The following is a 15,095-nucleotide window of genomic DNA, read 5'->3' on the forward strand; positions in this document are numbered from 1 at the left end:
TAATGAGAAAAATAATTCAAGCCAGAAAAATGTCTGCAGAAAATTTACGGATCTAGCACACAGGTGATCAGCACCACTTCCAGGGCACCCTCCTCACCCATCAGACATATTCCGCCAATGCAGGGGGGGGGGGGGTGAGAAAGAGAGACCAGGGGTGATAGAGAGATCCGATGGCGCAGACATTAGTATTGATCACAGGCAAATTAGGCGGCCGGGAGGCCCCTTTGAGTGCGAGGCCTTAGGCGACCGCCTAATTAGAAAGCCGCCTCTGTGTGTACAGAAGTCCTTCGTACAAAACTTCAAAGTACATACACGCATGCTCAGAAGAAATGCTAACCATAACACAACATTAGCAGAAGTTGCCCAAAGGGAGCTGAAAAACCATGTAGTTTAAGTATAAGTAATGAACCTTCAAGTGTTTCCACCATCCCAAAATCATGGGAATAAACCCTGAAAGGGCATAAGTACCCCCCGGTACAAAAAACTGTGAAAAACCACGTAGTTTGCTGGCCGATAATTCTTTGCCGTTTGTATGCAAGACAGGTTCATGGCCAACGCCCTTCGGACAAAAGTCCTACGCTTTGTCCACGGAAAATCCAATCGTGTGTACCAGGCTTAGGTCTACTCATAGATACAGGCAATAATTCATTCTACATTTTATTTACTCTTTGGGATCTCATGTTGCGACCTTACGCTTACCATACATGTTACAATCTGGCTCTACAATATCCTCTAAATTGACTAAAACGATGTATTATGAAAACCTACCTAAACGATCCAATCAGGCAAGCCCTCATACTACATTATGAGATTTTATTGTTTGTGGTAGGACTAAAAAAAAAATTCCTCCTGTTGCTTTTATTATTAGTTACATGGTATCATCAAATCTTCCTTTGAAAACTCTGATCAATGTAGTGGTAGGAAGGAGTGGGATGGGCGTAGTTGGGCTAATGATGGGCAAACTTTGCAGTAGGCCTCAGAAGGTAAGTATCTGAACACAGCAAGCTGCCTAATCACCCTCCACTCCATAGTAAATTTTGAGCATCACATGGAGTTTTCCGTTATGGGGATAAAGTTTCTCAGATCATTGGCCACTCAAACAAAATAAAATCGATCGTTAACATGTACTGTAGAAGTTGACAAATTGGCAAGATAGTCTTTAAGCAGATGAGATTACCACAACACTGTACAGCGTCACAATAAATAGATTGATCAAACAAATTCCCATTGACCACACTGACCAAAAGCCGGTAACAACCTGAAAATGTCTGTTGTACATCATAAAAATACTTAAAAGTCGGGCCAAACCAATATGAAGCTATTAATACCGCCCTGCTTTCACCAGACTTCATCAGACCTGGGCGATGATGTCATAATGTGAAATTTGTCACCGCAGACAGTGACAGACATGGAAGTCAGGCCACACCTCTTTACATGGCTACATCCTGTACAGTCCTGCTGCTTCTATAGCATCATGTAGGTGTATTGTGAAAACAGGACGAACATGCACCACAACGTTACGGGGTTTGTCGATATCGTCCGGAGTGTGGTCTGTGCTATGCCCCTCTCAGCAGGTGGTGGCCAGTGATTGGTGAATAGGAGGTTGGAAGCACCGTACGTGTTCTACTGTGGAACTGTCACTCTCTACAGATTTCATATATTTGTTGAGGACTGCAAAGATCTCGTTGTTCAGGATCTGATACTTCCGGATGCGATCTGCCATTTTCTTTAGCGGCTGGAGGGATGGTCAGAAACAGGATAGCTGGTTAGTGAATGCAAACACTTAAGAGACCATAAACAACAACGTCAGCGAAGAAAATCATTTGGCAAACTGGAAATGCTATCCATGCAGCGCTGGTGGTGCCACACTACCATCAGAAATTCCATGCAGTGCTGGTGCCACACTACCATCAGAAATCCCATGCAGTGCTGGTGCCACACTACCATCAGAAATTCCATGCAGTGCTGGTGCCACACTACCATCAGAAATTCCATGCAGTGCTGGTGCCACACTACCATCAGAAATTCCATGCAGTGCTGGTGCCACACTACCATCAGAAATTCCATGCAGTGCTGGTGCCACACTACCATCAGAAATCCCATGCAGTGCTGGTGCCACACTACCATCAGAAATTCCATGCAGTGCTGGTGCCACACTACCATCAGAAATTCCATGCAGTGCTGGTGCCACACTACCATCAGAAATTCCATGCAGTGCTGGTGCCACACTACCATCAGAAATTCCATGCAGTGCTGGTGCCACACTACCATCAGAAATTCCATGACCTCATTTAAAGCTGGATGGGCCTGCTGAGCCCCTCCCAAGGCTCTGCCCTCTGCAAAGGTTTTGTGTATCCCAGATATTATGTCATTGCTACTTTACAAGGTATTTTCTGGGTTGCAACGGCATTGAGTACACAAAGTAGATTTCAAACCCATTGTGGATATTGAACTATAAGTTTTAATAAAATGTTTTTGCCTGGAGCTCAGCTTTTAAAGAAAATTTACAGTGTTTTCAGATATATTTATTGTCCCGACTAAAAATGAACAGATTTGACATCATTTTTTTGTCAAATAAATATTAAATATTGAACATAAATATTTTTCATATTATTTTCAACCAGTACCTAGTTTATTAGGCTATGTCCCCCTTTTTACTAGGTTGACTGAATAATCTAAATGTGTGGTAGAAGGGAAAGATACTGCCTTCTGTGTAGCTATAGGATTTCCATTGGACAGCCAGAAAGTGAAAAAATTGTGTTAGGGCTCTTTCACACCTGCGGACCGTATGTCCGCTTTTTTTTTTTTTTTTGTACGGATGAAAAAGGGACATACATTGATCCCTATGAGATTGCGGTTGTCAGCGGATTCATCCGCTGACACCCGATCTCATCCAGTTCCGCAATCCTCTGATTCTTCAGACGGAGGAAAACCCTATTTTTCCATCCGTCTGCGGATCGGGTGAACACGGACAGACGGTCCGTGTTCATCCGATCCCCCCCATAGAGAAGAGCGGAGAAAAGACTCACACAGTGTGCGGGGACCGCCCTGTCATCCGCCGGCTCAGCAGGCATCCCCGCTGAGCAAACGGAGGTTCACTGGGCGGATTATCACTGATCCGCCCCGTGTGAAAGAGCCCTTGGGCTTCCTTTTTAGGAAGGCCAGAAGGGGCTGCAAAATCTGAGCCATAAGCGAACCCAGTGTATAAAATTAAGAATTTACAAATATAATAAGAAACACAAAAAAAAACTTCCAAAATCTTGAAATAAAACTGACAAAAAATCATTATATTTTCCTCTTAATCTATGTTGTAAATTTGTATTATATATATATATATATATATATATATATATATATATATATATATATATATAAAATATACACACTGTATATATTATTTATATATATATATTAGGGCTGGGGAAATTCACGATTAATTCCTTGATTAATCATTAATTTTTTTAATCGATCAAAATTATTTTGATCGGTACTCACCTCTCAATCCGCGGATCGCGCGGTGTGCCGTTCCGTGGATTGAGCCCAAAGGAAAGGCCGCGGCTTCGGCCTAGCTCCGGAGCGGCGGCCATCTTGGTACACCCGGTGGCAGCCTAGGTGAGCGGCGCACTAACGTCATCATCACCCGCCTCAACTGCTCGTGGATCATATATATATATATATATATATAGTGTGTGTGTGTATGTATATGAATACTATATACACTGTGTGTGTGTGTATATATATATATATAAATAATATATACAGTATTTATATATCTATAGATATATATCTATATATATATAGATATATATATATCTCATCTCCAATACTACAGGTACTCTTTCATCTATGAGGTCTCTCTCAGAAGCTCTGCTGTGCCCATGTCTTATTTGTGTTGGACACTGTTCACCAGAATTAATGAAGCTCAGAAGGTGTTGCACATATTCATTTGTCAAAAGTCTATTCAGCATTAAAGTGGATGTAAACCCGACATTTTTATTTTAATTTTTTTGCTGTCACAATGTACAGTATAAGATTTTCTATCATCTGTGCCAATCTTGCCACACAGAGTTAATCCAATTCTGAGCAATCCTCTTTTATTGTTCAGTGAAATAAAACGGACTTACAGATAAAAACCTTAGTCCGTTCCGCCCCCTTGCTGTGAGTGACAGGTTATTTACATATCTCATGCACTAGCTTGAGACAGGCATTATTTTTTAATTCCCACCCCCACTCCTTTTCTGAAGTCATGTGGTTACTTTTCTGGATTTTGACTGGATGTTGGTGATCATAGCAGAATTCAGTGTAAGGAATACATAGGAAAAAATGCTTGTTGACAAGGGGAGTGTAGAGGAGGGCGGGGAGTCTACTGACATCACAACTCCACCCACAGAGCTCCAGACAACAGATCTACCCACAGAATCTGCAGTTTTTCAGTTCTTATAACAGACAGAGGGGAGACATTTGACAGGTAAGGATACATGCAGGAGGCATGTATATCCTTATAGATCAGCACTATGGCAGTAGTTTAGAAAGGATGAGAGTGGCTTTACATCCACTTTAATCATGTCTGGTTAGTCAGTGAAACTCACCACATTTTTTATGATTTCATCTTTCCCGTCCTGTCTTTGAACTTTCAGGAGGTGATAGCAAAAGTCAAAGAGGTCAAAACGACGCTGCTGGCCTAGGAGCACAATAATGGCACAACCCGCCCAGTTCAAACCGTCTCCGAAGCACTGCCTGTAGGGGGAAGCAAGAGACAGGACACAAAATTACCAAGACAACAGAGCTTGTTAGACGCTTGTTATTACTGGGGTATATAGAAAACTTCAGCTTACATCTAACTAGCCCTAAAATTGTCCTCTACCCCCCTCCCCTATGTCAGCCATCAGCAGCTGCAGGGAAAAGGAAAGAGCACTTGGACAATGGCTAGCAAAGCCTGTGCTGTCACCCATAAGCTTCAATGGATCTGTTATCAGCGGTCCCTCCTCTCCCCTGCAGCCACTCTGGCTGACACATGGGGGCCGCTAGTTACTGTAGGTGTAAGCTGGAATTCCACTTTAAATTTTTATGTTTTGATTGTATTTTCAAAAATACTTAAAGGAGAAGTATAGCCAAAGCTTTTTTGGCCATACTTCACCCATGGATCACAGGAGTGCAGTTCATTCTGCACTCCTGTGACCCAATTTTAGCCGACAGCGGGCTAAAGCCTGCATTTGGCTGACGTCACTCAGCTGGTCTAGTCTGGATTACAAATTTACAGTCGGGATCCCCCCACATGCCTGGATCGGCAGCTGGCTCAGCCTCTCACCTGTGCCGGAGGGAGACTAAGCCAGCTGCTCCCTCCCTAGCCCTCCAGTGAGCTGCATCCACCTAGGTTAGAATAAGCTTTGGTTTTTTAAAAACCCCATACTTCTCTTTTAATATTATTCTAGCTACAGCGCTAAAGAGACAAGACAACCCACTGGTGAGCAGCAGTTTTCAGGAAGATAACAAGTACTCACTCTGCAGTAAATTCATTGGTCCCCACCGGAATACAATAAACAAACTGCATGGCGCTCCAGAGTCGATGAAACTCCATACACTCGTCCACATGCATCACTCCATTGGTGGGGGGAGGACCACGCCAGATGGGGTCCTGCAGGTAGCTGCGGATCCGGGTCAGGATGACTTCAAACATGGAGAGACCACAGCACAGGCGTTCCTTGGTCAAAAGATCTCCCTCCCGGGCTATAGCAATTTGCTAAAAATAAATATGAGAATTACGAAAATATTGTGTTATCTTTTATATTATCTTACACTATTGAGAAATAACTGAAAAAATACAAACTATTTTTTGCACTGCTTCCTAAGTGGAACTCTACACAAACAACCAGGGTGATTATACTATGGCTTCCTGCTTCAGCTTTGCTACTTCCTAGTTCACACCCAGCAACCTGGACAGAGTTCATCACTGCAGATACACTGACCCTATGAGCCGGCTATGGGCCGAGAGATATCCACAAAATCAGTGTTCATTTGTCTGGCTGTGTGGTAGAGGTATGCAAATCACAAGACTGGCTGAACCAGGCAAACATGTAGACATTTACGTATGTATTTCAAGGGGCAGATTCACATACAATTGCATGGGCGCAGCGTATGTGAGATACGCTACGCCGCTGTAACTTACTTATCAAAGCTTTGAATCCAGAAAGAATTTGCGCCGTAAGTTACGGCGGCGTAGTGTATCTCTTGCGACGTAACGGCGCGTAATTCAAATGGGCGAGTAGGGGGCGTGTTTCATTTAAATGAAGCGCGTCCCCGCGCCGAACAAACTGCGCATGCGCCGTCCCTAAATTTCCCCGCCGTGCATTGCGCTAAATGACGTTGCAAGGACGTCATTGTTTTGACGTGGACGTAAATTACGTCCAGCCCCATTCACGGATGACTTACGCAAACAAAATAAAATATTTTCAACTTCGGGGCGGGAACGACGGCCATACTTAACATTGCGTACGCCACCAAATAGCAGCTTTAACTATACGCCGAAAAAAGCCGAACGGAAACGACGTAAAAGAATGCTACGGCCGCTCGTACGTTCGTGGATCGTCGGAAATAGCTAATTTGCATACTCGATGCGGATTACGACGGGAACGCCACCCAGCGGACGCCGAAGAATTGCATCTACGATCCGAAGGTGTACGAAGACGTACGCCTGTCGGATCTAACCCAGATGCCGTCGTATCTTGTTTTGAGGATTCAAAACAAAGATACGACGCGGGAAATTTGAAAGTACGCCGGCGTATCAGTAGATAGGCCGGCGTTCTTCCTTTGTGGATCTGCCCCCAAGGGTCTATTTATGTGTCTGCCTGGAGTCTTGCTTTAAATTAAAAGCTGGTCTAAGATATCTCTGTGTAACTTTGATTCTTCTCTCTGCAATGCCTTTCCTGGAGATAACACCGGTGTGTGTTACATTACACTGACACAAACTCTGCTCTAATATACTTTGTTTCTAAATGCACATTAATTATTGCCAACTAGATTTCAGCTGTCCTTGTGTCGCCCCTTGCTGCCCCTGTTCTGTCGAGTGCTCTCCCATCGAATAGTGCCCGGGAGGAATGGCGCATGCGCCGTACGTCATAGCACAACAGGTGATTTTTCTGATCAGCTGGGCTGACGTAACCATGGCGCATGCGCACATCATAGGAGGTATCTCTTGATGGAAGATACCATTTCAAAGGCACAATTTAAAGCTGTACAAACAGCAGGGGGAGACTGTAGTTTTCAGATTGCGCATCTCCCCCCGCTGTCTGTATAGGTTTCAATTGTGCTTGTGAAATGGTATCTCCCATCGAGAGAAAACCTCCTACGATGTGCGTTTGCGCCCTGGTCACGTCACTCCAGCTGATCGGTCGGCAACTCAGCTGGAGTGCAGCTCTGTCCTGCGAATGCACGGGCACTATTTGATGGGGGGGCACTTCTCGACAGAAGGCAAATTTTTTGCCTTGGTTTATGACACAGTCTATTTGCCTTTGGTAAATCAATCCCATGGCTCTTAAATAATTTAAGTGCACAGCATTGCAGGAGTTAAATTGGCTGTTTCTGCATTGGTGGATGTTTCCTTATATTATAGCTAATGCTATTTGTATGACATTTCAGATCACCTAGTTCCTGAACCTGATTGCAAAACACACTGAAAAAGGCCATCTCTATGCCACTGCTTGAACCAGTTATATTTACATGTGATTAAATGCTCTGGATCCATCGTAGTTGCGTCACAATTGTTTAATGTATATGTGTATGTACACATATATATAAAGAGTAGGTTATATGGTTTTCAATGGCATAGTTCACAATAGTGCCTGCAGTTCCACTGCGTTCCAGTTCCAGAAAAAAAAGTAGAACATGCTATTTTTCCTGCGCTGGACTTTACTGGAATGCTGTAAAATGCACAAAAAATGCACTGAAACGCACTGGAACACACATGTTCTTATTTAGTGCCAGTTCACATCACAGAAACGCAGTCTGAATGCATTCCAGATGCTTTTCTTGCATGCACATTTTTTGGTGCGTTTTCGATGCGTTTCAGTGCATTTTTGATGCAGTCCAGTGCATTTCCCCCCTTTTTTTTCTTATGTGTGACATGTGTGTTACAGTGTGTTTTTTGGTGCGTTTAAGTGCGTTCCAGTGCATTTTTTATGCGTTTTACAGCGTTCCAGTACAGGAAAAATGTAGCATGTTCTACTTCTTTTCTGGAACTGCAAGCACTGGTGTAAACTATGCCTTTGACAACCATATAACTTACTTCCCTTGTGTTTTTGATGCAGAAAAAAACGCACTGGGCTGCATGTAATGTGAACTGGCTCTTAGGGACAGTTCACAACAGATGCAGTTCCTGTACACTTTTTTGTTGCACAAAATGCATGCACAGTGTTTTCCATGTATTCTAATGGCTCAGTGTTTCCAGTGCAGAAACTGACCGGAAACCGACTGCATGGTGTGAACTAGAGCAATTGGAATACATTGAAAACACTGTGCATGCACTGGTCTGAAACAAAAAGAACATCTGGACTGCGTTTCTATGGTGTGAACTGGCCCATGTTTTAGGATACAGATACACAGATACAGATACACCTAAATACCATGTATTTTAAAAAGGCAAATGATAATATTACGTTCCCTCTGGACCTTCCCTTATGTAGAATAAAACTATGGGGGTTATTTACGAAAGGCAAATCCACTTTGCACTACAAGTGCAAAGTGCACTTGAAATTGCACTGAAATGAGGGGAAGCTCTGCTGATTTTATCATGCAATCATGTGCAAGCTAAAATGCTGTTTTTTATTTTCCTTGCATCTCCCCCTCGGATCTACAGCGACTGCACTTCCAAGTGCACTTTCAGTGCAATTTCAAGTGCACTTTGTACTTGTAGTTTGCACTTGTAGTGCAAAGTGGATTTGCCTTTTGTAAATAACCCCCAGACTGTAGCACAAAAATTTTGCCCCCCCCCCCCCAAATAAAAAATAAATGCCCCCTGTCTACCATGTGATAAGAATACAGCCCAGTGCCAGAAGAAACTTCATGGAGGCCCCTAGGCAGTCAAAACCTTGGTCCCCACCTTGTATGTTTTTGGAGGTTTCTTGCACACACACTCTAGTGGGATAACATTGAACTAAGTAGTGTGCATAATGGCCGCTAGATAGAGATGACCATCACTAATGTACATTACACGTACATAGGTTGCCCCAAATCTTTTTACAAGCTGACACCTGAAAGAAGATGAGCTTTTCAGAGACAAACTGTAATGTGAACCTGATATCTATGTTTTATTTACTTTAAGTCACCGGCGCATGCGCTCTGAAGGTCTGGCATACAGGGTTGGGGTTGGGGTTAGGGTTGGGGTGGGGTTAGGGTTTCCCATTGAAGAATAAGGCTAGGACTCAGGAATTAGAACAGGGACCTCCCCCAGAGGTCAAAGGTCAGAAGGCAGGTTCCCAGAGGTCAAGGTCACGGGGGCGTGGCTGACCCACCCCTACCAAAGTGTACCGCCTACCCCAACTAAGTCAGGGAATGAACAAGTCGGGGAACGAACAAGTCGGGTCCAGCTGTTGCGGAACTACACGTCCCATGAGGCATTGTAAAACTCTGATATTCACAGACATGACTAGGCATGATGGGAATTGTAGTTCCTGAACAACTGGAGGGCCATGGTTTGAAGACCGCTCTAGAGTGTCTGCTTTTAAAAAATAAATAACATTTTGTTTTTTATGTATTCTTCAGGCCTAAAATCATTTTTTAAACATGTGTACAAAAATTGCTCTGCAGCATCTGGTTCTCCTTCTCTCCGTTCCTGTCATTTCTATGGTCTGCGTGAAAACTGATTCTCTCCCGCCCGGCCCTCCCCTCCTAAAACTAACAGCAGATCAATGTGAGCTCCTCCCACCTGAGTTCCTCTGCTTGGGAGGAAGACCCGAGAAAACCATGTGACTGCACAGAAGCTCTGGTGGGAAAAGGTATTTAGAGATTATATTGCTGAAAAAAAAACACACTGCCATTACTATTGACCCATAAGAGAACCTATCATGGGAGTTTATCGTGGAGACTTTACAACCACTTGAATACAGTTTGTTCTCTATAGAGTCTTTAATGTAACGTTTTTGTTCCTTTGAGTTGATTAACCACTTCAGCTCCAGCACTTTGACCCCCTTTATGACCAGGCCATTTTTTTACTATTTGGCACTGCGTGGTCATGTAACACTGTACCCAAACAAAATTGATATTTTCACAGAAATAGAGCTTTCTTTTGGTGGTATTTGATAACCACCGGATTTTTTTTTCCAATATAAATAAAAAAATATATATATTTTTTACTTTCTGCTAAAAAACATATGAATGTCAACACAGAGCTCTGGGTTATGATTGTACACACCTGATCAGCAGGTCCCGGCCATGAATCATTGGCTGGGACTTGCTAACAGGCCCCCGATGTGCACAATCAAACCCGGAAGTAGGCAGCGACGTACGGGTATGTTGCTTTGCCTACAGCAGCCACTCGTCCGCAGTACATTGCGGGCAGGCGGTTGCTAAGTGGTTAATTTTTTCTATCTTTTGTAAACAATTTAAGAAAACTTCATTGTAATTTTCTTTCATGATCAAATCAATATTATTTTGATCTGTTGTCACGGGACCCTTAAACGGCCGGTGCCTTCTATGCCTATTTGGTAGTCCAACACTGATTCAGCCAACTGGTGACTACTCAAGACTGAAGTATCAATTTTGGATGGAGTAAGGCTTCAGATAGAACCTCCAAAGCATACCTGTGGGGTGCCCAGTCTCTCAATTAGTGGGACAAGATGTAGTGGAGCGTACTTTGCCTCTAGTCTTTTCATCCTGACCTCCAGACGTTCCCCCTCTAAATGGCAAAACAAGATTAGAAGTTAGCTGAACAAGCATGATATGTTTGGATCTGAAGCCTCGTACACACGACCGAGGAACTCGATGGGCGAAACACATCGTTTTCCTCGTTGAGTTCCTTGTTAGGCTGTTGAGGAACTCGACAAGGCAAGTTTCTCCATTCCTGTCGAGGAAATAGAGAACTCGCTCTCTTTTTGGCTCGTCGAGTTTCTCGACAGTTTCCTCGACGAAAATGTACACACAACCGGTTTCCTCGGCAAAAAAATATCTCCCAGCAAGTTTCTTGCTGGTTTTTGCCGAGAAACTCGGTCGTGTGTACGAGGCCTTAGAACGGTTCCGGTCAGACTCACCTTTGATGAAAACTCGTGGTAAGATGTTCTGGAATGGTGCTGCATGAAGAAGATCACACACCTCCTCCTGGGACTGGGTGATATAAAGTGAGAAAAGATGAGGGTCGCAAAGATTACAGGGAGATTGCAACAGCAATCACAACCACCAGTGCTAGACATCCCAGTCAATGTGATCAACACAATCACCACATGTGGAGCCAAAATGAAAACTGGTTTATTATCTCTCTAGACACAAGTTACAGATTTATTATATGAGAATATTTTCTATTGTCCTGCATTCATATGCTATATGACAATTTGATATTGTAGTGTAGGATGGGATTTTTGAGGCAAAACTATTTACAAAATATATTTACTTTATTATTGTTAAATATAAAAACATGCTGATATGCCGTACAGTTTATAAAATAGATCCATGATACAATCTTATTCATTGGTTTCACCACAACATTTTGTAATAGTAGTATAGACATATTGTCGGGACTATTGGGGTTAAAAAAATATACAAGGCCTTTCTATTATACAGTATATTTTTCATATATGCTATTTTTTTTGCTAGATTTTTTTTAAGTTCATTGTTTTTTAAACTAAGGAACTCTCAATAGAAGGTCTTAATTGTATTATGTTAAGTTCTCTTAAGATCGTAATTTCTCTTTCTGTCAGCCTTTTAACCTTCCTAGCGGTATTCCTGAGTCTGGCTCGTGGTGAATTGAACCACACTCGGGATTGCATCGCAGGATCCATGTAGATGTTACTTATCTTGTCCCCTGGATCCTGAGATGTCTCCTCGCTGTGATCTGCGAGCCATCGTGTCTAAGCAACGACTAAACACTAGATATAGTGTGAAACGTGTCAGCTGTCCCAAGTTTTTGTTTGCTGTGGCTTGTAGTCCAACACTGCCCCTGGAGGGGAAAATAGTAAAGAGTCCAAGATGGCCGCCAAAATTGGTTGTCACGGTAACATGGGAACAGCCCTTCATCTTAAATCATCAATTACGTAGTAGTGACACACACACACACTTTTTGGGTGAGGTAAAAGTGGTTACAAATAGCAGAGAAAGGAGGCTAGGATGCTAAAGGAGGCTAAGATCTAAAGGCAATCTGGACAGAGAGTGGTAGATCTTGAAAGGCACGGAAAGATGTAAAGCCTCGTACACACAACCGAGAAACTCGACAGAATCCATCAAGAAACTTGGTGGCAGAGCTTTTTTGCTGAGGAAACCGGTCGTGTGTACGTTTTTCATCAAGGAAACTGTCGAGGAACTCAACAAGAAAAAAAGAGAACAATTTCTCTTTTTCCTCGACGGGAGTCTCAATTTCCTCGTCGCGTTCCTCGTTGGGCTGGTTTTCGACGAGAAACTCAAGCGTGTGTATGCTAAGAAACCCGCGCATGCTCAGAATAAAGTATGAGACGGGAGTAAAAGTAGCATTTGTAATGGAGATAACACATTTTTCATGCTGTAACAGACTGAAAAGTGCAAATCGTCTCTTACCAAACTTTTACTTAACACGCAGTAACATGAGATTAGCAAAAGCAGCCCACAGGGTTGTGCCAGTGGAATCGAACTTCCCCTGCCGTTGTATATGTTGTACGTCACCGCGTTTGAGAACGAGGAGATTTTGTCTTGACCGTGTGTACGCAAAGCAAGCTTGTCGAGTTCCTCGACTAGCCTAACAAGGAACTCGTCGAGGAAAACGATGTGTCTTTTCCGACAAGTTCCTTGGTCGTGTGTACAAGGCCTGAGAGGTTGGCAGAAGTCCTTTGGGACTCATAACCTGATACTTCTCAAAACCAAAGTTTCATAGACCATCGGTAAAGTATTAATTTTCTATATTAATCTTTTCACGTCTACCTTTTTGGTAATTTAATTGTTTTTGCATATACATTACTAAAACCAAGGCCAATGTCTGTACATTGGCTTTGTCATGATATAGGTTTAAAAATAGATTCATTCTAAATTTAAAAATAAGTCTTAATCAAATTATCAAGTCCTGTGCACAATATAACATTTTGTCTGTGCATTTTTAAAGTGTACGTTAGAAGGTCTGTTTGTTTTGAGAAGGAATCACCGTTCTAAAATCAAAACCAGTTGTTTACATAAGTCCGTGAAGCCACGGAAAGCTATACACTAAGTTACCAAGTCTAAAATTTACCAAGTTATCATTCAAGTATAGAAAGCCCGAAGCAAGGAACGCAGGGACTCGGAGGAGGGCCCACATGACTAAGGGAACAGGGTACAAAAATTAATGATTGGCTGCCAGGGGGGCGGGGGGAGGAGAGAGGAGTTGATAAAAGGGCAAGTCCCCGCCCGCAGGAAAGTTCCCACCCACCCTCCCCTGTTTGTTGGTGTTCTTTTATGTTGGTCTGTGGTATGTCAGTGTTGTGGCGTTGCGTGTTTTGTTTGCGTTTGCTTGTTTCATCCATAGGTTCTGCAAAGGATTGTCGTGGCAGCGTGGTTTGGTCTCTGCGGGTGAAGGAGGAGCCGTTTAAATAAGTGATTTAAGACCTGTCGGTGACAGGGGATATGATGGTGCCCAGATAACGGAGGTTACCTGGAGGGAATGAGTATGGAGCACTGCGGTCGGGAGGGTCTTTGAGCCAGCATCGGCTTGAGGCCTGTCAGAAGGGCACGAGGGACCGCAGTGCAATAGAGGAGTTATATGTATATATGTTTATATATATATATAGTGTTTTACAGTTAGAGGCTTTTGCCTGCGGAGACCAACGTCAGTTTAGTTAGTATGATAGGTGTGTTTTACTTTTAAAATGTTAAGTTATTACCTTTAATAAAGAAGGCTGCTACGGCCTATAATTTTACCCAACAACAACTGGTGTCGTCTCCATTTAATGGGAAGAAGGTTGGGTTGGGTTTGGGGTAATAAGGTTGGTTTAGGAGTACATCTGTTATACTATAGTCATGAAATGTGGTATTTTGTAATAAGAGCTTGCGTAGAAATGTGAATAGCATCATTTATATTTGATATTTAAAAGTATATCCATTTTTTTTGTATTATCACAAAATATACCTGATATTATTTTACACTGTATTTTTAGTTAAAAAATATATATATTTTTAGCATATCATTTGTGTCACTTGTCTTCAAAATAGCGCGGATAAACTAACTTGAATTACTTGGTTGTAATAGTGGAAAAATGTAAATCTCCCAAAACAAAGATTTGCATAATTTCATAAATACAATACTATTTTAATATCACAGTATAAACATTCTGACAATATGCTGGTCTTATATGTTCCAATGGTCAAGCCATATACGATCAGCATTTGTCTATACTACTATTATAAAATGTTGTGGTGAAATATTATGGATCTTTATTATAAAATGTTGTACAGCATATTAGCATGTTATATTTTTCTAAATAAAGGAAAAATATTTGATGCAAATAGTTGTGCCTCAAAAATCCCATTCTTTACACTACAATATATAATTTTACAATACATAGGGGTGTGGCACTTTAAACCTCTTTAAGAGGACACAAATATGCTATACATTCAGCAATAATATATAGCATCTGAAATGTACTCATTGACAAAGCCAATATAGTTAAATGGAATATCTCTGCCAGTACCAGCTACCTTAAAAGAGAAGTACTGTATGGTCAAAGCTTTTTGGCCATACTTCTATTCTGGGTCACAGGAGCACACTTATTTCTGCACTCCTGTGACCCAGATTTAGCCAACAGTTGGCTAAAGTCCACTGTTAGCTGATGTCACAGAGCTGGTCCAGGCTTTGAAGGGATCCCAACTTTATTGATGGGATCCCCCCAAATGCCTGGCGGCAGCTGGCTCGGCCTCTCACCGTGCTGCTACTTAAAGAGAAGGCAAAGGTAGTTCTG

The 15,095-nt window shown here is 42.4% G+C and overlaps 1 protein-coding gene across 3 annotated transcripts in view; it reads right to left on the reverse strand.

Moving 5' to 3' along the window:
* Nucleotides 1-644: 644 nt before the first annotated feature.
* CYFIP2 (cytoplasmic FMR1 interacting protein 2) overlaps nt 645-15,095 on the reverse strand; it is a 121,820-nt gene continuing 107,369 nt past the window's right edge. For 2 of the 3 annotated variants that reach the window (XM_040345081.1, XM_040345080.1), the window contains exons 28-33: nt 11,241-11,313; nt 10,794-10,888; nt 9,920-9,976; nt 5,502-5,740; nt 4,590-4,737; nt 645-1,735 (exon numbers count right to left, since the gene is read on the reverse strand). In XM_040345081.1, coding sequence (XP_040201015.1) covers nt 1,568-1,735; nt 4,590-4,737; nt 5,502-5,740; nt 9,920-9,976; nt 10,794-10,888; nt 11,241-11,313 — 780 coding nt within the window. In that variant the 3' untranslated portion in view covers nt 645-1,567. The remainder of the gene's footprint in view (nt 1,736-4,589; nt 4,738-5,501; nt 5,741-9,919; nt 9,977-10,793; nt 10,889-11,240; nt 11,314-15,095) is intronic. The other variant, XM_040345082.1, reaches the window with a different exon arrangement.

This window comes from Rana temporaria, chromosome 3, assembly GCF_905171775.1.
Source record: "Rana temporaria chromosome 3, aRanTem1.1, whole genome shotgun sequence".
NCBI lineage: Eukaryota > Metazoa > Chordata > Amphibia > Anura > Ranidae > Rana > Rana temporaria.